Raw genomic sequence first — 24,313 nt, 5'->3', positions numbered from 1 at the left:
CAGCAGTTGACCACCACAAGAAATCAATTACTGTTGGTGTTGGGTTGCTGAGTAGAGAGACAATTGAGTCGTATGAATGGTTGCTTAAAGCTTTTCTTATAGCTCATGAAGGGAAAGCACCAAAAACTGTTCTAACTGATCAAGATGCAGCAATAAAACAAGCAGTGGAATCTGTCTTACCAAATTCAAGACACAGACTATGCATGTGGCATATAATGAAAAAACTGCAAGCAAAGGTATAATAAAAATACATTATATAATCATATATGATTATATAGTATTATGAAAGATGATTCATATATGACTTATCAGATATCATACTATATAACCATATATGATTAACTATTCTAATAATATGAATTATCAAATACCATACTTACTATATAAACATATATGATTACATAGTATGTAATATGATAATACAGTATATAATCATATTATTAAAATACTTAATCATATATGATTAATCATATATGATTGATATAATGATATATAATTACGTATATTTTAGTAATATGATTATATAATCATATATGATTATAAATGATTAATCATATATGATTATAATAATATAAGTTATCATATATCATACTATGATTATGATGATACAGTATATAATAATATATAATCATATATGATTATATAATATGATTATATAATAATATATGATCAATCCTATATTACAGTACATATATGATATATGATTAATCAAATATGATTATTCATACATATATGATATATGATTAATCATATATGATTAATCATATATGATTACTCATATATCATATATGATTAATCATATATGATTACAATACATATATGATATATGATTAATCATACATGATATATCCTACATTATAGTAATCATATATGATTACTCATATATGATATATCCAAATAGGTATATAATTTATACTTATATAAGCAAAGTTGTTCATTCATAGGTTACTGGCGATATATTTAAAAACAAAGACTTCAAGAAAAGATTTAACAAGCTTGTTTGGAACATGCATATCAAACCTGATGAGTTTGAAAAGAAGTGGGATTTGATTATTAATGAATTCAATCTATAAGATAAAAGATGGTTCAATGATATGTTTGGATTACGTGACAAATGGATACCTGCATACTTCAATGACATAAGAATGTCTCGATTGATGAAAACCACTTCAAGATTAGAAAGCATGAGCTCCTTCTTCAACACTTACTCTCAATCTGAAAATTTACTTTTACATTTCATGATGAACTATGACATAGCAATTCAAAAACAAAGAAATACACAACATGAGATTGATCATCAATCAAAGAAGGCGGTATATAAATTTATTTCACCACGACCAATAGAAAAACATGCTGAAAAAGTTTATACAAGTACATTGTTTTATGAAGTACAGAAAGATATCTATAAAGGTTCATGGTACTGCCAATACGAACATCTTGGAACAAAAAATGGATGGGATTTATACAAAGTGTAACAACTGAACAAAAATAGTGATCTAAAAATAGAATTTGAGGTAATATATTCTTATTTTAAATTTTGTTGAATCAGCACATAATATAAAAAAATATTCAGTTATGATTATAAAACACTTAATGCTTTAACCGCTTTTGAACAGGTAGAAATAAAACTTCCAACCAATGATGTAAAATGTACTTGTGAACACTTCAACCGCTTTGGGACTTTGTGCAAACATGCATTCAACATACTCATGAAACATGGAATTAAGGAGATACATGAACAGTACATTGAGAATCGTTGGAGAAAGGATGTGATATCAAGGCATTATAATTTTGGTAGACATGTATATGATATAGGAGACAGTGAAATTAATAGATATGTCAATCAAGCATACTACAACTTTGAAGCATGTTTGGAATACGTAAGAAAAAATAAAGAAAAAATGGATTTGTTTGTTAAGAAAACAGAAAGCATGATGAAGGAATATGAAAACGATCCTACAAATGAATTGCAGAAGAAGAATAGGACAGATGTTGAAGAGGTAGGAAAGCTCATGGGCATAACTATTCCAAAATACATTGGCATCAATGTTCCAAATGTTCAAAGCAATAAAGGATGCGGAAAGAAAAGTAGAATTCAAAGTGTAGTAGAAATAGCGTATAAAAATTCTAACAAGCAAACAAGAAGATGCTCAGGATGTGGAGAAAGGGCTCCTCATAACTTGCAGACATGCCCAATCAAACTTGCAGCCAAACAATCATCAAAAGATACATAGATATTTACTGCTTTAATCAGTAATGAATAAGTCATAAATTTTTTTTAAAAAAAAATATACTTTTTGTTTAGTACACTTTACTCTTTTTATAAAACAGAATTTACTATGATTTTGTCTTCTGGATTTAATCTACTTTGATAATTCTTTCTTTGAATTGATAATATATGTGACATCCCCAAATCACGGCTAGAAAAGACCGGTTTGTTTATGCTTTGTTTAAATCAGAGTTACATATTAAATGAAAGTGTTGCGGAATTTGTCCTAAAACAAAAATATGATAAAGATTTATCAAAAGCATTTCCATAGAAATGTATTTCATTAAAAGACTCGGGATGTCATGTTCGTACAGATCAAAAGCATAAACAGTACAATATAAGCTTTACTACATTATTTCATATCTACAGGACTATATCCGTAATCCCTCGTCCAAAACATCACACCTATGCTCATGCGCCACTACCTGTAATACATAAAACTGAGTGGGTCAGGCTTGGGAGCCTGGTGAGCACATAGGGTTTTCAACCCACAATAAATAAGTTTATTAATTTCATCGATCAACAATAACCCGATTACCCGTTCCCCTTATCCTCACTTTACGTCCCTAAACACCTATCATAAGGGACCTAGCCTAAGGATCATCATCGGGACGGACACTACTGCTAAGGGGATTCCTCAGCAATAAATGTCCTAAAGGCAACCATGTGGGGGATGGAGTACACCGGTGAACATATCGATCACAAACACCTACAGGTTGCGAGCCTGCTAGTGTTCCACTGGACTGTCTAGAAGAGTCCGTGGTCGTCATCCATACTCCGCTAGATGACAGAATCAACAACATCAACATCGAGGCCTCTCATCATTTTATCACACATCACCTATTGCATCTACCCATGTTTTACCCCAACATTTTCGTAGATATAAAATACATATACAGTTTAAATCATTGAAAACATGTATAACAACGTTCATCTAGCATAGATAGCAAGTATTCAGATAATATGCACACATAGCACGTAATTTATATAAAATACTTCATATCTATGTGTAAGTTGAAAGTAACTATGGACTCACTTGTTAAGGTGATGATTCCAAAATCGGGCAGCGCTTGCTTCTAACGATTCTATTTTCCTTCGACGAAACCTAGCATTATCATCGCTAAATTTTAGTCTAATATTTACCGTGACCAACTATTAGTCTTTGTATTATTATTATTATTATATAAGCGTTAAACAATATTTTCCAACCACTATGTACAGACAGGGGCCAGACATAAAACACCGGAGGGCAGGACCATTTTGGCATATAGCACTTCTGAAATCCAACAACCCTATGCGGCCCTTTAAACCAGATTCCCCGTACCTCGAGTAGTTAAAAAAAATATTATAACGACACTTATATAAGTTATAATAATAGCTCAAATATTTATTATAAGTTCATAATAACAATACTAATTTTAAATATAAGCTATATTAAAATAAGGTAAGCATAACTTACTTACAAGGGGGTTTTAGCTAGGAGTCGGGCTCTGCAGGGGCAGAACTTCGTCGCTGAATCTTTCTAAGAAAGATTCGTGCAGCGCTTCAGCGCTCACCTTACTATACTAAGCTACAGAAAGAGAAGTCGAATCACGAGGGACCGAAATGCTCGGGGGATAAGGAGAGAAAGACTCTTGAATCAAGAGAATGGTGCAAGAAATATGAGAGCCCAAGGCTCTTATTTATACTAATTGAATTTTCAAAAACTACCCTCCATAATTACTTAATGACCTTTTAGTTATATAAACAACTAAACACCCCTCTATAATACTATTATAAATGGATTTAATGATATTTGTACTAAACTAATGTCGAAAGAACTCAACATTAGTCTTATAATGACCGCATCGTCGATACCTTTCTAATGATATATACATATGTATATATATGTGTACGTATACATGATTTATACTTTATTTTAATACGTAAATATGCTATTATAATTTGTAACTCGTTCATACGAACTCCGTTTTTGACGTTCTTTATATCCACGCGTAGGTGAAGACGTACTCTACAACTTTCGTATAGACTCCGTCGGCTAATTTTGACTTTATTTTTAAAATTATATTTTTAACAAGCCGGGACAGGATTGGTCTGTTTAAAATCTCATAACTTCTTCATACGAAGTCAGATTTGGGCATTCTTTTTATCGATGTTCTTAGTTTAACATATTCTACGACTTTCGTTTAGATCACTAAGGCTAAATCTCGCTCTATCGTAAATTCACTATTCACGCTTCCCGGTATCGTGCCGGTTCTGTCGTGAAACTTCGACGGGTCATAACTTCTTCGTTATAACTCGGATTTCGGCGTTCCTTATATGCACGAAAACCTTGAGACATATTCTACAACTTTATGTAGAGATATCGGGATTATCTCACACTTTAATTTTGACGCTCATTTTTATTCTTTATTAATTATACATTTATAATTAAATAATAAACACATATAATTCACATAATACTCAAATATTTCATCTTTATTACTTCAAAAAGAGTTACAAGAGTTGACCTAGACTATTACATTGACAAAAATGCTTAGCCCTGAAACCCGGGCGTTACAATATATTCATTCATGATTAAACTTTTATTAAATGTTACTACAAGCATTTAAGATTACATATAACTATTATTCAATACATGTAATCATTACACATAACCATATACAATATTCATCTGTATAACCATAAAATATTATGTAATACTACTTCATATGTTTTTTTAATCATAATTGATTAAAAATATGATTACACATAAAAAAAACATCTAAGCATTACATAAAACCATATACAACAACATCGTTCCTAACAAATATACAACACTGCTCATAAAAAATCTAAAGATAACATATTCATCATCATAGAATAACATCAAACATGATAAAATCTTCAATAACAAACAATTTCACAAGTCTCAAATATCAAGTTCCCCATTTTCCAAGATTCTTGTTCTTCATATTCCTAGCTAGATTTTCATACAGATTGTAGGTGACTCCACGAAGTCTTCCACCATTACTTAGAAAAATTATCTCCATGGAACCTAACAAATCTTTACTACATATCTGATGTAGAGAAATGTTGTACATTAAAAAAAATATTCTTTAAATGAACAACATTCCTCTACTTCAAAGACATCCAGTAAAGATCTGATATGTTCAATGAAGATAAACTTTTTAAGTAATGATGGAAGATGCGTTCTTGGAGTCAACTACAATCCGTATGAAAATCTAGCTACAAATAAAAGAACAAGAATCTTGAAAAAATGGGGAACATGTTACTAGATACAGCAAAATTAGTTCTTTTAGACTTATAGACTCCATATTTTACCTGAAACAAAATGGAAGTTGTTTAGATCATAAATAAATAATGGTGATTTATAAAAATTGAAGAAATTAATAAACAAAACTAACCATTTGGAAGTATAAGGAATCATCTTTGAAGAAATATAAGGCGTAGCATGAGGCTACCTCCTTTATACAAACATAATCACTTATAAAAAAATACAATATATGGTTGTACAAATCAGTTTTCATTTATAAAGAAAAGATTCTTCAATACAAACACTAAAAAACAAAAATAAAATCTTACAAAGATAAGATTCTGCATGGTGATGTATTCCATGCAGTAAAGATAAGCTCACTTATCAAGAAAAAGATATAATAAATTATAATGTGTTGTACAACAAATATAATCATTTATGATTATAAAAACATAAAAAAAATCGATACAATCACTAATGATTACATATAAGAAACATATAATCAATACTAAAAACATAAATTACATATAAAAATATAACATAATCACTTATGATTAACATTCAATAACATAATTCACACAAACAAACTTACATAATAAAATCCACCAAAATACATATTGACTTGTTTTCCATCACCATGTTTTCCACCATCATAAAAACAAACATTCTTCACAATATCCATAACAAACACAACATAAACAAACTTGTTCTTATAACATCATCAATAAGAAAATATTCAATCAAAAAAAAATCTGACAGCCTTCTTTCTATATTGCATTGAGCATCATATGAATGCTTACCGCGAATCTTTTGATCAACTTTTTGATACTCATACCAAGCTTTCAACACATCATCACGCTTTGTATTAATCTCAGAAGTTAAAATTGTGGTTGCATATTTCATTCTCAACTTTTCCAGAATTTTTTCTTGAGAACCACCTTCTTTTGGAAGACCACATTTCCATTTAGAACATTTTTCTCCAAAATAACTCTCCATATGTCTCATAGCAAAAACTCCACAATCCACTTTGTTATAAACTGTCCTCCATGACATTGTCAATCGTACTGGAGTAAGATTTTTATCAGCCATTTCATTTGCTTTAACATGATCAATCTCTTTTAGATACTTCAAAAAAGACTTTTTCTGAAAATCATATATGATTTCAAGTCAGAAAAATATAAGTATAATAATTATAAAACATATAATATATGATTTCAAATCTAAAGAATAAATATCATTTGAAACTTACAAGAGGTTTAAAAACTACACCATACTTATCATTGAAATCAGCATCATCTGCACCATTATCGATAACCTCAAAAGCATGTTTCTTCAGATTCATAATAATAAGATATATGTGCCTATGCCTCAAAACCGGGAAAAATACCTAACATCAACATGTATAATATTATATATATATATATATATATATAGAGAGAGAGAGAGAGAGAGAGAGAAAATTGCAAAAATTATCCCTGTGGTATGCATTTTTTTGGGGTTTAGTCCAAACCACGACTTTTTTGGATTGATGGTCCTTTTGAGCTAGTTTCATTGCGTTTTTGGTCTCCCTAAATAGTGGAATGACGGTAATACCCTTATGTTATTTATTTTTCATTTAATTTTCATTTCTTTCATTTTTTTTAAATCTAAATACTTATTTATTTATTTAACTAATTAAAAAAAATAAATATATATCTCTCTCTCTCTCCGGGTCATATACCCATTTCTTTCTCTCGTTCTTGATTTCAACGAACAAGAAGGGGCTATGCTACCTCCGATAATCTGGAGATAGCCACCGCACCACCTGCTAGCCTCCATTCGACCACCAAACTCCACCGTGAACCGCTACATCTCCGCCCACCATAGAACCATTCTAGCCTCACCCCATATTTTTTCTTTTCTGTTGATCTGAGCAACCCCAAACAAACCCCAATCCTTGCTCCTTCTTTTCTTTTCGATCATCGCTGTATTGGGAAGATGGAAGCAACAGAGCTGATGTGCTACCACTACTCGTCGCCGTTTCAGCATCCATCAATGTTGTTGTCTCCGACCACCTGTCACTACCCACATATCCAAATGCAAGTATCCAGTGGGATAACTTTAAACCCAAAAGAAACTTGATTTGAGCTGCTGCAAACTCTAAAGTTAGGGTTTCTTGGTGGCTAGGGTTTTTATTTCCGAGGGTTAGGATGTGAGTTTCTTCTCGTCTGTTAAGCCTTTGACGAGGTTGTTACAATCGATTAAGGGGTCAGCAGAGTAGTGGGTGAAATGGTGAGTGTTTGGTGGTTCTACATGATCAGGGGGAGGCGTAGAAGGGAGGGACTGCAAAGGTGGTGATCGGTAGCCTCCTTTCTTCGTCGGTGGAATAGTGGGTGAGAAATTACCAATTAAATCTGGGATTTATATGTATGTTTGTGTTGAATTTTCTAATCTTCATATGGTTTCTAGATATTCATTTTGTTCATCTTTCTATGTATGTGTATGAATTTGTAAGAGAGACAGATGGTAGGGGTTTACCAATTGATAGATCTAAAGTTTGAATTGTAGCTTTGAAAATTTTGGTTCAAGTTCATGAGATCTAGAAATTTTGGAAATTTTGTTTGAGTTAATCAGATCTGGAAAGTTCGATTTAAGTTCACCAGGAGGAAAAATCGATCTCATGTGTCTGTTAATTTGATATTGTGTAGGTATGTGTGTTCATCTGATATGATTTACGTGGATATGGAGGTGGTGGATTGTAATGGTGGTGGGTTGTAGTTGTGGCAAACGGTGATCGAACGGTGGTGGTGGCGAAGATGTTCTTGAGTGTTCTAAAGGAAGAAGAAAAAGAATGGTAAGAAGATGGGTCTAGGATGGATAACATGAGAGAGAGAGAAAGATTTTTATTTTTTTAATTAGTTAAATAAATAAATAAGTATTTAGATTTAAAAAATATGAAAGAAATGAAAAATAAATGAAAAATAAATAACATAAGGTTATTACCGTCATTCCACTATTCAGGGGGACCAAAAATGCAATGAAACTAGCTCAAAAGGACCATCAATCCCAAAAAGTCGTGGTTTGGACTAAAACCCCAAAAAAATGCATACCACATGGACTATTTTTGCAATTTTGTCATATATATATATATATATATATATATATATATATATATATATATATGTATATAAAAATAAATATACCATATCAACATCCTTCAAAACCTTCAAGTCTCTATCACCAGAAACACTGCGAGAGAAGCTGTCCTTGAAAACTTTATATTTTGCAGTTTCATTCAAATGAGTATATTCAAATGACAAAGTCTGTAATATAAGAAAATCATAAATGATTATATAATAACATGTAAATATTTAATAAAAAAATTATTAATGATTATCAACATATGAAAAGCAAAGAATAAAATAAAAACTTACAATGTCAGAATTCATGAACAATTTTAGTGGAGAATTAACAACATCTATGAATTTCTCTTGATGATTTAGTATACGAGACCATGAATCAAGAACACTAACATGCAAATGGGTTTTTTTAAAAAGACTTTCATAATTAGCTCTAAAACCAATAACATATGTTTCCATAAGCAATACAATATCCATGTATATATTTAATTAAATGTTATTTAAAATAAAAAAAATTATAATTATAAAAATAAAAAATTATATTAAAAAAAAATTACCCTGGATTTCCTTGAAGATTGAAAAGTCATTCACAAACAACATTTTCTACTTGTGTCAAACTAGGTTTAAAATCAATTAACCTTTCCTTAAATGGTGACTTATAAACATAAGAGAAATTCATTTGTCTCTTTCCTTTGATATCCAGTACTGTTGTTGCTTCTTCATTTATATCTTTAGGTTTTCTAGAAACAGGTTTTGATGGTCCTTCTAATGTACCCAAAGGGGGTGCAAAAGAAACTGGACTAGCATCAATAACATCAACATTTGGAATAACACACTCTGGACCAGCACTTGGTTTACCCAAAATAACTCTATCCTTAATCTTTTTCCTTGTCATCCGTTCAGAAGAAATTTGACTTTGAGATGAATTCTTGGAACCTTCAGAATCTTGACTAAATCCAAGACTAAAACTTGGAACAATATCATTTTTCAATGATCGAGTCTCATTTGAATCCTTGTTTTTATTTGAACAATCTTCAACATTTTTTGCCCAATAAAATTATAAAAATCATATATGAATAAACAATAATTATAAACACAATTATATATGAATAAACAATAATTATAAACAAGTTACCTCCATCTTTATTTTTATGATCATCCTCTCCTAAATTTACAGTGCATAAATTATTAAAATCATAAATGAATCATCTATATAACATATTTATATATTTTTTATGTATTAAAAATACATAAATAAATACTTACATCATCAATACAAGTCAAATTCAAATTCACATCATCTTCAATTAATTTCTGATTTAAACAACCATCAGTACCTATAAAATTCAAATATAAAAAATTAAAATCATATATGATTAAAGTATATATAATAATAAAATGTGCCTACCTTGATCCAAAGTTTTAAGAAAACTTTCAACAACTGGATTGCAAATAAATTGACTAAAAGATACACCTTCCTGGCTATCCGTTAGACCCACACTCTTAGTAACATTTTTGACAACATAATTTAAATTCATGGCCTCTTCTTTATCACATCCACTTCCATTTCCTTGTTCATCATCTTCATCATCATCACCTTTACCTTCAACATGATTTTTACCAATATTGCACTCATGTGGATCACTTCCATCCCCCTGACCACCAGAACATTTCCCTTGATTATAATCTTCAACATTTTCATCATCATTAAGAAAATCATTCCCATAATCTTCATCATTAACTTGAACAAAACCGGGTGTTAATATCGGTTCTTTATATTTTTGTGAAACATAATTGAAATCAAAACTTTTTGTGCTTAAATCTTCAACAAGAAATAATAATTTCCAAATTTTCAAATTTTGACTTTGAGGAAACTTCAACACTCCCTCATTTATCTTTACAACAAGATCCTTTTTCAAATCCTCCATCTTCTGATACATACGTGAAATTTTACTTTCATACACCTACATAAGAAAAAAGATACTTACAACTAAAATACTTAAACATAAAAAGTCATAAATGAATAAACTAATAAAATCATAAATGAATAAAACTATAGAATTACCTCCACATCACTAACTTTATTAACATCAAAATCTTCTTCATCCTCATCACATAAATCCTCTTCACCATTAGATTCAACCTCATCACCACCAGATTCCTCCTCATTATACTCACATTCTTGAAATTTTTCTTCAACATATGCTTCATTAACATGTCCACATCCAAATCATCCACTCTTTTGTAAAATATCATCAAGAAACCTTATATTCTCTGACGTCCAATAAAAAATAGTTGGACGTTTACGTGTGACTTGCAAATGATCAAACTTGAAAGTATCCACATACAACAACTACAAAAAAAACATATATAACATCATAACATATATAACATCATATATGATTTTGATGTGTAATATATAATTAAACAAAAACTATACTACATAATCATATATGATTGTATGTAATAAAATCATATATGATTTATTATAAAAACAAACATATTTTTACAACTAAAAAGAATAATAAATATCAAAAAATAACTCACGTACCATAAGGTATGCTGCTGGTCCATAAAAGAAAGAAGATTCTTTCTCTGGGTTGTAAACCTTCTTCGTCCTTACCCAACAATCCACAATGTAATCGCACCAGTCAATGCTACTTAAATCAGTATCTCTTCTAATTAAATACAATGGATTCAGATTACATTTACCCATGCTTGTAGACTCACAGAAAGTATTAATAAAAAGAACCAAAAAATTAATTATGAAGTTGTCATCCGCAACACTAGTTTGAACAAGTTCATTCTTTAGCTGTTTCAATCTCAATTTATCAATATTTTCATACTGTTTTTTCCACTCAAACATACAACTCTCTTCATTATTCTCCAAAATGCAATCCATGTTTGAAAGTAATGAGCCACCAGATGGTAATCCTAACATCTCTTGAACAGACTTACTATCAACACTAACTTCACAATGATCAAACTCCACCTTTAAAGATTCAAAATTAAAATGATCAAGAACATAATAAACAATCTTCAACAGTACGTCAATCAACTTCATCCCTAACAAACTCCCAAATCCTATAGCCCTAACAAAGTCCTTCTGTTCTCTACTTAAACCTTGAATAACATCCAACAATGACCCGGGTGAACATCGATTCTTCAATGAAGGAATTTTTTTTATAACAGCAGCTTTTTTATCTTTCTTCAAAACTTTAGTTTCTCTCTTTGGTTTCTTTGAAGATCCAGGACGACTCTGAAAATCTGCATCATCTTCATCAGATAGTCCACGTTTCTTACTTACAGTTTTGACCTTAACCCTCAGCTTCACTTTTGGTTGTTCAATAACTGTTTTTTTAGATGTCTTTAAACGTGTTTGCGACACCACATTCACCTTTTCTCTTTTGGAAGATGACCATGTCTTCCTTGAGCTATCTACATTCCTTTTTTTAACTACAATTTTCATTACAAACATAGTGTTAGTAAAAAATAAAACATACATTTATCATTACTATTCGCTAATGATTATAAACTGACGTATAAAATCATTTATGATTAGAACAATAAATAAAAATACAACTAAATGTTATATACAATCCACTTAAAAGAACCACAAAATTAGTTAGGATTACAAAATTACTTTATATTCATGTTTGATACATAAAAATACATTTATCATTACTATTTACCAATGATTATAAACAAACGTATAAAATCATCTATGATTAGAATTAGAAATAAACATATGACTAAATGTTATGTTCAATACACTGGAAAAATCAAAAAATCAGTTATGATTACAACAAATAACTTCAAACATTAAGTTATATGTTTAGTTCTACTTCTAATAATAGATGATTTTTTTGAACCGTACCTTCAAAAATAACAGCACTTCTACCGCATTCGATATTTTTTGATTTTTGAATTTTTTTCGAACATAGTTTCTTTTGAAATCCTTATCTGTGAAAATATAAACAAAAACTTACATAAAAAACCACCACAAACAAACATAATAAAAAAACATATCAACTCTAAACAAGACAATCATCAAAATCAAGTTAAAATGACGAAAAACCTACTAAATCAAAACAAAAAACACCATTATCAACACAAAACGACAGTTAACTAATTAATAAAAACATGCATTATCAATGAAATGAAAAATAACTCGCATTCTAACCTTTCATTTCAATTAACGAACATGAGACTTCGTTTATATTTTCTCATGAAGACATTTATTGATTTTTCAATAACAGGTAAGAAAAACGAAAACTAGGACAAAATACGATAAAGAAAGAAAAAGAGGGTTTCCTGAGAATTCGACGTCAGACTTTGATCGAGAAAGAAAAGAAAACAATAGGTGGTTACAATATCGTAGCTTGCAAAAATCATATCAATCTTTGAAAAATTACAACACTAGCCCCACAATCGTAAATTAACGACGTTAGTTTAATAAGTTACCAATATAATTACAAATATGCCACCGCATAGTTTTAGAAACAAACATAAGCACATCAAACGGTTATACACATATCTCACAATTTCTAATTTTTTTTTATCTCAAAGGAACCAACATATATATATATATATATATATATATATATATATATATATATATATATATATATATATATATATATATATATATATATATAGGCTCAGGTTCATTTGAGACCATTCTAATTTTGTGCGACCGTGAGACCAAATCTAAAAATAATTTTAAAATGCAAAATAAATAGACAAATCCAAAAATTCTTTTTTTAAACATTATTTTCGGAACTTGAATTAACTAAAAAAATAAAAAATAATAAAAAAAATCCCGTTTTTTTTAAAATACGTGAAATATTCTAATAGAATATTACACTGATATATTCTAAAAAATAATTTTAAAATGCAAAATAAATGGAAAAATATAATTTTTTTTTAAATATTATTTTCGGAACTTGAATTAACTAAAAAAAATATAAAAAATATAAAAATACTAAAAAATAAATTCCATTTTTTGAAAAATACGTGAAATATTCTAATAGAATAATACAATGTACATATTCTAAAAAATTATTTTAAAATGCAAAATAAATGAAAAAAATCCAAAAATTCATTTTTTAAATATTATTTTCGAAACTTGAATTAACTAAAAAAATTAAAAAAAATAAAAAAATATAAAAAATACGTCTCACGGTCTAACAAAATTAGGTCGTCTCACATTAACCTAATCATATATATATATATATATATATATATATATATATATATATATATATATATATATATATATATATATATATATATATATATATATATATATATATATATATATGCTTAAGTTCATTTGAGACCATTCTAATTTTGTGAGACCGTGAGACCAAATCTAAAAATAATTTTAAAATGCAAAATAAATGGAAAAATCCAAAAATTCTTTTTTAAATATTATTTTTGGAACCCAGATTAACTAAAAAAATTAAAAAAAAATTCCGTTTTTTTTTTAAAAATACTTGAAATATTCTAATAGAATATTACACTGATATATTCTAAAAAATAATTTTAAAATGCAAAATAAATGGAAAAATCTAAAAATTCTTTTTTTAAATATTATTTTCGGAACTTGAATTAACAAAAAAATTAAAAAAAATAAAAATACAGAAAAAAATTCCATTTTTTTTTGAAAAATACGTGAAATATTCTAATACAATATTACACTGTACATATTCTAAAAAATAATTTTAAAATGCAAAATAAATGAAAAAAATCCAAAAATTCTTTTTTTAAATTTTATGTTCGGAATTTGAATTAACTACAAAAAAAATTAAAAAAAAATAAAAAAATGTGTCTCACGGTCTCACAAAATCAAGTCGTCTCACATGAACCTAACCCTATATATATATATATATATATATATATATATATATATATATATATATATATATATATATATATATATATATCCCTATTCTAATAAATGAATAGTTTTAATCTTCTTTTGCCAAGTGTCACTCTAATACAACTCCTCATTAATATAATTTCATGTGTCATGTAGATATATTAGGCAACTCATTTCAAAATTCAAATTTACATTTTCTAATTATACGTTGAATTTGAAGTTATGATAACTTTAAAAATTTGATATATCTCTTAATTAATAATTTATTTAAAATAATTGATTAATAATTATAATTTTTTATTATGAATGTTTAATTAATTTTATAACCCGTAGTTTCCACTAGGGATGAGATTTAGAACCTGAAAACCGGACCGGAACCGAACCGTTAGAACTGGAATATATAAAACCGATTCCGGTTCTTGGTTTAAAAATTGGCTTTATCCGGGTTTGGGTCCATCAGGTCCAGGTAAACCGGGTCTAAAAACCGGAACCGGTGTTTGGAACTGGAACCACTTTTAGAGCCGGAACCGGTTTTTGTGAAACGTTTGAAAGATGCATATCTCATTCGTTTCAACTCCGATTGACATGCGGTTTTTTCCAATATGTACTTTAGAGTTTGTACATGATTTTAGACTATAAATTTGCCATTTTTAGTTTTATATTCATTGACTTACACTCCCCAAAGTCGAGATATCAAAGCTGAAAGTTTTTTGTTTTTTTTGTGTTCGGTGAAAGTTTTAAAATATGCATATCTAAATCGTTTGAAGACGGATTGACATGTGGTTTTTTCCAACTTGTAGTTTACAGTTTGTACATGAGTTTAGACTATAATTTTGTCATTTTTGCTTTAATATTCAATGATTTACAGTCCTCTGAAGTCGGGATATGAAAACTGAAAATTTTCAACTTTTCAGCTATTTGTTTTTGTAATTTGTATTATGTGAAAATGTTAACACATGCGTATCTCATTTGTTTAAAGTTGGATTGACATGCGGTTTTTTCCATTGTGTATTTTAGAGTATGTACATGATTTTAGACTATAATTATGTTAATTTTGGTTTCTTATTCAATGAGTTACAGTCCCCCGAAAGTAAGGATATAATTATGAAAATTTTCAAAATTCAACTCACTAAGTAGTAAGTAATTACCAAAAAATTCCGGTTTTTCCGGGTTTTCCGGTTCTAAACTCACTTTATCCGGTTCCAACGTACCCACTTTGATGTTTCCGGGTTTTCCGGTTCTAGACCCACTTTACCCGGTACCGTACCCGGAACCGAACCGGAACCGGTTCCTATATATCGGTCCGGTTTCCAGTTCTACAAAATCTCGTTAACTGGTCCGGGTTTTCCGGGTCCGGGTCCATCCGGTCCTGGTTTGGACCCACTTTCATCCCTAGTTTCCACGGGTTATAAATTAATATATATATATATATATATATATATATATATATATATATATATATATATATATATATATATATATATATATATATATATATATATATAAACTGCCGGACGTTAATTTAGTTTCTGACATCAAATAAATATTTTCAATTATTGCCGAGTACATTTAAAATTATTGATTGAGATATAGTACCAACTTATAGTCTAATTCAGTATCTTGTGCCCACATATTGAAAGTTTATATATCTTGAAAATCTTGAATTCCACCCCTCCTACCCCCCCCCCCCCCCCCCCCCGGGCCCCCCGATTTTATTTTTGTTTACTATTTAAAAGATATACACTATCTAATAAATAATTACATATGAGAAAATCGCGTGGAGGCTCAAGAGTACCAAATATAATTTATCTCAACCAATATAATGAAAATTTAATTTTACACCTATGTACCGACTCATGAGTTTTATCTATTTATTTAATTTTTATATAAAAAGTGTCGATTGGTTTATACTACAAAGTTTACGAAAAATATGTTTGAACTAACATGTTAGTACGAAAGCATAATAAATTGATAACTTTTTTTTTTGTTTTTTTTTTTGAAATTTTTAATCATAAATTTATAATGATAAATGAAAACAATGGTAAATTGACTTGTGTGTCGATGGCAATGCCAGAAAAAAAGGCGAAGCTTCAATTTATATATTGTTTTGGTTTAAAACATAAGTAAAACAGTAAGTAAAAGAGTAAATTGATAGTCACATAGATTTTCAAATTAATCTTAGAAAACACTTACAAAAGGGTCTTTAAATCATCGGTAAGAAATACTCTTTCATATATAGGGAGAATTTCATCTTTGTTTTAAAAACCATTTTGAAATGAACGGTTGAACCGATTAGACCGGAAATCAAAGACGAGAATGTTTTCAACAACAACAAGTTTTATGTCAATTTCTAGATCGTACTGAATCAGACATTATTTTTAAAACCGAGTCAAACCGGTAAAAACTAATTTATTGGAGGTGTATAATTGGATTTTAGTCAACTCGTTAAATACATCTCATCTCCAAAGCAAATTGAATAACCCGATTGATTAATTTATCTGAAGTGTACACAACTCAAAAGCTAACGATGCACACTAATACAGAAACTGGTCTGACGCCGATTTGTCAATTTGAAGACCGATACTTTTAAATTATTATGTCTTTGGTTTTATAATATAATTCATTATGAAAAAGATTTATGTTTGTAGATGTCCATGTTATATATATATATATATATATATATATATATATATATATATATATATATATATATATATATATATATATATAGAGAGAGAGAGAGAGAGAGAGAGAGTAAATACAAATTATGAAAATCGGTTGAACCGATCGAACCAAAAACTTATCATCAGAACGATTCAACTAAGTTTTTCTTAAACATTGAAATATCATATTTGTATGAACCAATTTCTAAATATAATATTATCATTAATACACTTTCAAAATATCATATATTTCTAAATGATTATTTTTAATAAGTTTCAACATTTCATAATCGTTTTAAATATATTTTTAACATACTATTATATCTTTCTAAAAATGGTTTTTTAATTATTATTTAAAAAAAAATCAATTGTTTCTCTAATAAAAAAAATTAATCACTTAAATAATTGGTTAATACAATTTCAAATATATAAATTTCTAATCGATTTCTTGTTCATCCACCGAGTTATGAAACTAGGAAGATGTGGAGTGAAATCCTTCAAAAAATGACAAAATTGTAAGTTGGTCCTTGTGGTAAATTAGATGTTTAGTCCAAAATGTTTTGGGTTGCATCCACAAAATAAGAATTTTGTTGTAGTGTTGGTCCTTAAATGTAGGATGACTACTTTTCCCTTTTTCATTGTTTTTAGCATTATTTTTATTTATTTTATTTATTTTTTAAATGAAACTCTCTCTCTCTCTCTCTCTCTCTCTCTCTCTCTCTCTCTCTCTCTCTCTCTCTCTCTCTGAACCAACATCAATAGATCCAACTTTCTTTCCTCATTCTTATTCTTGTAAACAACCATTGAACCACAAATCCAATTACACAAAAGATGAGATGATCCAGTCGGCTTATGAACAAGCTTTTAATGGAGGAAAAGGGGAAAGAGGCTTCCCGTCTTCAGTCTGTGAATCAGAAGCTATATGTCGCTCGAGTTTCCAGACCAAGACGCTCAAGTTGCAGATATGATCTCTTTGTCGTAAGTCGAAGACGACATGCAGATCTATTTGTAAATGAAGGTCTGATGACCTGTTTGTGGTGAAGGGACGAAGCGAGAATGGAGAGAGACGAAGTTGCCGCTTCTAGAAACTCTAGCAACGATCCTGGTATATCATCGATTATCGAGTTATAGATCTGGGCAACCCCAACGATGCCGCTTAACCCTTTTGTCGTCAAAGTCGGAGAGAGACATTCTGAAAACCCTAAGTGCCGCTAGAAACCTTACGGTTTCGTCGGTGACGAACAAACGAAGGCAACATTATCGTATCTCCTTCTCCATCAACCACCACCACTCCGATCTGCAACTTGACGATGATGATGGTTGCAAACCGTAGATTCGTCTTTACATACCAAAACATAATGATGGCGGCGACACCAAAAAGGGAAGATGGACGATCGATGTAGTTATGGTGGTGACATAGGAGGTTTGTGTGAGAACAAGGATCTGATTGCGCAGGGACAAGGCTTGAAAACTCAAACCTTGAGTTAATGCTTAAGATCAATGTCTACTTCTGATTAAGTGTTCCAGTCAAGTCTGGCAAGACTAATCGAGACTGAAGACGAGAATCAACAAAGTACTTCAAGTATTAAATATGTTGTAATTAGTATAATCAAAGTAAAGACAATATATGAACACGAAGAATGTTTGAAAGATAGATTTGAGAAAAGAGTGAAAGTGAAGTGAATGTGAATATATCTATCTTTGGAGAAAAAAGCCGTCTACTATTCTTGTCATAAAAGACTCCTTTTATAGGAGTAAGAGGTACATCGTACAAACCCAAATACATACACAGGACCGGATAAAAGAGTTACTTCTGAGACTCTAATTATCCATTTTGACAAAATTAACAAAGTCCTATGTACTGTTACATCAAGGAAAACGACAAGAGTAATTAATTCAGACGGATTCATTATCTCAAAATATCTTCACTTCGAACATACTTTCTACTCCAGACATTAACTTCATCTCTGACCCCAGACTGACTTCGGACCTTATTCCATTTTAGACCTAAGACTGACTTTGGAACATCCAAAGGTTAGAGATTACTAAAGGTTCACTTTCAGGTTCCAACAGTCTCCCCTAACTGAACTTAGCAATCCAGTCAGCTTAGTTCGAATCTTCCTTGATGAACACATACACTCTATATAACCATTCTCTGGCTTCAATGTATCACTGCAGCTGATTTCTGAACTTTGTCTTCACATGCTCTGGTGCTTCGACTTTGATGCTCGGCTGATAAACTTCCAAAGGGTCTTGGTAGGAACCAGATGTTTGTCAAGGACTCGGAAGAAGTCCTTCTTGTTTGTTTTCCTTTGAAGATAGACAAATCCTAGCACAGGTTCATCAATGAGTCCTTCTGCCAATATCTTAGCTTCTGGCAGCATGAAGTCAATTTTGGCCAAGTATTTTTCGGTTCTGAACAGATGGGCCAATTCATAATCACAACGACAAAATTCAGCAACATAATCTTTTAGAAAGCTCAGGGCAGCATGGTAAGCTCCCATGCTAAGATCATCTTCTTGGTGCGTTCTAAAGTATGCAGCAATGGTCAGAATGTCGTCTGGATTGAGTGCAGGAAAGTCGGCATCAGTGATGGTCTTTTGAGTTGGTTTTGTTTCGGAAGATGTGGTATCGAAACAACACAAAATTGAGTTCGAACTCGGTCAAGATTTTCCTTCCGAATCCAGAAATTTTGGTGATCCCTTACCGAGACTAGACTTCTTTTTGAGGAAGTGAGTTCTTGGAATAAAAGGTCTTCAATCTTTCATGTTCAGTTCGATGATCATTTGAGGATCATCTTCCGGATAGAGAGGATCAAACTTTGTGTTGAACTTGCTGTAAGGAGAGAGAGAGGCAAATCGATCTGGTCTGAGTCTTGGTTGGGAAGACATAGTACATGAAAGGCACTATATCTACATCTTGCAGTATTCCATCTCTGCAAAGGGGAGAGATCCTTAGCATCGGATGATGATTATCGTCTTTGAAGGATTGGATCTGAATGCTTTCCTCAAGTGCTCGATTCATTTCTTTCTGCGACCAACCAAAATTTTGTTTTGGAGGAGGTCTGGAGTGATGGACTTCCGAGATGGGCTTTTTGCCTTTTTCATTTTGTTTTTGGAGGGCGGAGAGGATGTGTTGCATGTTCTCATCAACAACAAATTTCGGAGGAGAGGAAGGCAGGGGCTCTTCCGGAATATCATCCGGCTTTAGGAGTGGAGAGCCTTCTTCGATAGGAGCAATCTTTAGAGAAGGAATCAGAGGCAGCATTGATGTTGTGGCCCGGAAGGCGTCAACCGCAATTTGGGCTTTAGCCTTTGCCATTTCTTGGGTTCTATGAAGTACATCAGCCAGAGTTGATGGCCAAATCCTTTGAACTTACTCAGAGAGCACCTTGGCTGGAAACTTTTTTGGGGCTGGAAGCCCTATGATGGCGTTCTTGACGTACATATCATCATCATCATCATCACCTGGAGAACCTAAAAAGATTTGTAAGGAATCATCAGAGTTTTCATCTCAGAGTCTGAACTCCAAAATAGGTTTCCAAGGTTAATTTCTCTAGCTAGGTCCTTCTCCCCCTCTGGCAACGTAGGATCCTGCAACCGATGCAAGCACTGTAGAAGCTTTAAGTTCCAAGAAGTGTTCAAACACCTTTTGAAAACTCTGATTCATCTGAAGAGTCAGAGCACCATAAGCATCAGTTGTGGTAGCCTGAGCTTTGATATGATCGAAGAGGGTTGAAAGAATGGTAAGTATCTCGTCAAATTTGTGGTTCAGAACATCCACGATGTTCCAGCATGCCCTGAGAAGCTTTAGAAGAACTTTTTGGATGATCATATTCATCTGATCTTTCTTGTGAATCTCCTTCTCTAACCTCTGGATCTGTTTCTCATGAAAAACATGAGTTTGTTTTATGAGATCATTGGTGTCAGTGACCAAATCATCATGAACATTGAGCATCTTGGTGATTGTGTCGAGATAGTGATCGACAGAGGCATCATATTTTTGTTCCACTTCCTCAATAGTGTGCTTGAGTCAGATAGAGATGAGTTGATCAAGTTGGGCTTCTCTTTCAGCAACAGTGGGTCCGGACTTGTTGGTTTCGGACATGGATTTGATGATTGCATCAAGCTTGGAATCCAGTTCGAAAACCTTATCGTCAACTTTGGCATTCAGTCCGGCCACAGAGGTTTCTATGGCATCAACCTTCTTCATGGTGTCAGAGACATTGTCTCAGAATTCCAGGAGGAAAAAAGGATCAACATAGTTTCCAGCTGATGAGCTTGTGTCCGAAGTGGAAGTCCAGGACTTGTTTTCGTCAACATATTGAGTCTCTATTGGTACGGAGGGATCAACTTGAGTTGCATTGGTTGTTTTAACTTCTTGGTGAGGAGTAGATTCAGTTTCATCTCCGAGATGCGATTGAATCTGATCGTCAATGTTGATTTCCTAATCAACCGGCTCGGAAGAGGAGGATGAAAGTCAGAAATCAAAACCCGGCCTTGAAGAGGATGGCTTTGAAGGAAAGAGAAATGAGGAGAGCATTGTAGGAGCATCAATGGAAGCACCTTCATCATCGAACATAACTTCATCTGAATGCTCCTCATTTGGATCGGAATGCATACCATCATGATGATGTATCTTTGGCGTTTCTCTTGAGGCAAACTCCAAATCGGTGATTTCATCAGTAGGGACAACGAAGGTCATTTGTAGATCTTGAATTCCTTGCAATCAATTCTAAGGACTAGCACCCAATCTAGAATGTCTATAATGTCTCACACCTAAAAGACTAAAATCCTAAAAATTAAGGAGAAAGTATAGAAAGACTAAGAGAAAGAAATTCTCACTATAAGAAAGGTAAGGAATGAAATTCTCATGGCCAAGGAGTCTTTATATAGTTGAGGTAACTTGCAGATTATGCTGATTAGAATCAATTAAATAATCAGATTTAATCAGGATTCAAATCATTTCCTTTTCTATTATCAGTATTGATTTCGGAAGACTCCAAGACTCCCAAAAACTGTCCATCCCTTAAGGGGATCCAAAATGTTCCTTTTGCTCAAATGTTGAAACAATTAACATTCAATCCCTACATATTTAATCAACTCCTGATTAATTCTAATTATTTCCATTCAACTCCAAATTCATTCTAAATTAATTTCAACAAGTGTCTAATTAATCTATCAAAGCTATGATAAATTAATAAACTAATTATCTCATTTTCTTAAATCTTTTTTCCATCTATTTTAGCTCTTGAGGGAAACACAAAAAGGACTTTGTCATTATTCCCAATGTTATACCAAGTTAGTTATGACATTAGACACCTATTTCCAACTGTCTCCTAGTTGGAGAATTCATTAACTACTACCGGTCAAATAATCTTCGAATAACCAACAAAGCGTGCATTCCACATCCACTTCTAAATTCTGATCATATCAAGAATCAAACCTTTGATAAGTGATAAATTATTCATCCATTTCTACAAGATATCATTTTTATTAGAGCCATCGATCACGAATCAACCTAAAAGTTCAACATTATGTTTCTTGATTTCCGATTTCTGATGATCAAATCAAACTACTAATTGATCACATCTATTAAGTCTAGACCTGGAAAGGTACATTAGATATATCAGTATAAAATCATCGAAGGGCCCAAGGATATAGTTTCTCCTTTTAAAGAAGAAGGACCAAAAGCCAGACCTATGTTGCGGACTCAGGGGTAATCCAGTATGTTAGTTGTGGACCCAGTATGCATGTTGTTATATGTTGTATGGTGCTACTTAGGGGAACTCACTAACTTTTGGCTTATAGTATCAGTTGATCGTGGCAAAACAAATGTATGATCGAACACATCCTTCGATGACATGTTTCTATTGGGATTTGTGATACACTGATCTTGGGATATTTGTATTTTGTGCTTGACTTGAATATGTGTTTTGTTTGAAAACAATGATTTATTTTAAATTTAAAAATGAAACATTTTATCATGATTTATAAATGTTACAAGTTGGTATTAGAACCGTGGTTTGAGAGAATTGGATGAGCATTAGTGTAAATTCGGACTTAATCTAAGGATCTGTAAAAGTTTTCAAAATGATTTTCAAAAGTAACCAAGGAAGGAAGAGATGTAAACGATTAGTCGGAGCAAGAAAGTGTAACCCAAGATAGCCACAATGTTATTTGTTTTTGATTCTTGTGATATAACTACTTCCTAGTGATAGGTTAGGGATCTTCGGGAATTGCATGATACAATTTCATGATGTATGATCCTTGATAGCCTAGGAGAACTCTCTGTTTGATATATGAAACTGAGAACGTTACTATAGTTACTTAGTGTGTGCACCATATTTGCACATAACTAAGATTCTATAGCGTGAGAATGTTTGATTTAGCCTTATTCATGTTCCCTATCTGTTCGTGGGCTTAGGGTAGAATCAAGTATTCGATTATCTATATGATCTAGCATTATGTATGATTAGCATGCATGAGTGGCTGCAAGGTTGATGGAAGTTTCATTAGTGAGCATGTAGGTGCATCAGACCAATTAAGGAGTGATTACCCACCCTCTCTCTCTTTCACTATTTTGCTCTCTCTCTCTCTCTCTATTTCTCTTTTTTTCTCTATTTGTCTCTCTCTATTGAGAGAGTATAGAATGTATGCTTATCCTAGTTGTGGGTTGTTTTTTGGGTAGTTTATGATGATCCATGGAGACAAATACAGGTAGGTGTGGAAGGTAGTATGGGCCCATAGTACTGAAAGCTCATTACCCACATGCGTATCAAGGAAGTCACAAACCCAAAGGGTTAGCCTCTCTGTGATGATTGTACAATATGAATGGTGGAATTTTTGAATATATTTATTTTTTCATTTTCAGTATGGTGTTCACGAGAGGATCTGGTTCTGGAGTGGGTGGCCAAGATAGGCCATGGTTGACTCATGATCAGATAGGCGAGCTGATCACCACCGAGGTAGCTACTACACTCATGGGTTCTATTCCGGAGATGTTTGGGTCTATCAAGACCACTATGATCGAGTTATTCAATGATTTTTTATGTTTCCCTCATTGAGGCCGTTGTTGCTGCAGCTACCATGGTTGTTGCTCCTGTAGGGATTCTAGGGGATA

At 31.6% G+C, this 24,313-nt stretch overlaps 1 protein-coding gene across 1 annotated transcript; it reads left to right on the top strand.

The window, feature by feature from the left end:
- Positions 1–1,145: 1,145 nt before the first annotated feature.
- On the top strand, positions 1,146–2,234 carry LOC145095007 (uncharacterized). Its single transcript, XM_079032951.1, has 3 exons — positions 1,146–1,313; positions 1,395–1,471; positions 1,574–2,234. Exons 1-3 carry the CDS (start codon positions 1,146–1,148, stop codon positions 2,232–2,234), a joined length of 906 nt encoding a protein of 301 aa, XP_078889077.1.
- Positions 2,235–24,313: the final 22,079 nt, after the last annotated feature.

The sequence above is a fragment of the Lactuca serriola genome, chromosome 3 (genome assembly GCF_051521515.1).
Source record: "Lactuca serriola cultivar US96UC23 chromosome 3, Lser_US96UC23_V15, whole genome shotgun sequence".
Classification (NCBI taxonomy): domain Eukaryota; kingdom Viridiplantae; phylum Streptophyta; class Magnoliopsida; order Asterales; family Asteraceae; genus Lactuca; species Lactuca serriola.
Note: the sequence above shows the minus strand (reverse complement) of the source record. Positions and strands in the feature narration are given on the sequence as shown.

Excerpts from the sequence above, each read along its gene's own strand:
- LOC145095007 (XM_079032951.1), top strand. The coding sequence starts at position 1,146 with ATGTCTCGATTGATGAAAACCACTTCAAGATTAGAAAGCATGAGCTCC. Across the intron at positions 1,314-1,394 it reads ATCATCAATCAAAGAAGGCG|AAAGATATCTATAAAGGTTC; the intron begins GTATATAAATTT and ends TATGAAGTACAG. Across the intron at positions 1,472-1,573 it reads GGATGGGATTTATACAAAGT|TTATGATTATAAAACACTTA; the intron begins GTAACAACTGAA and ends AAAAATATTCAG.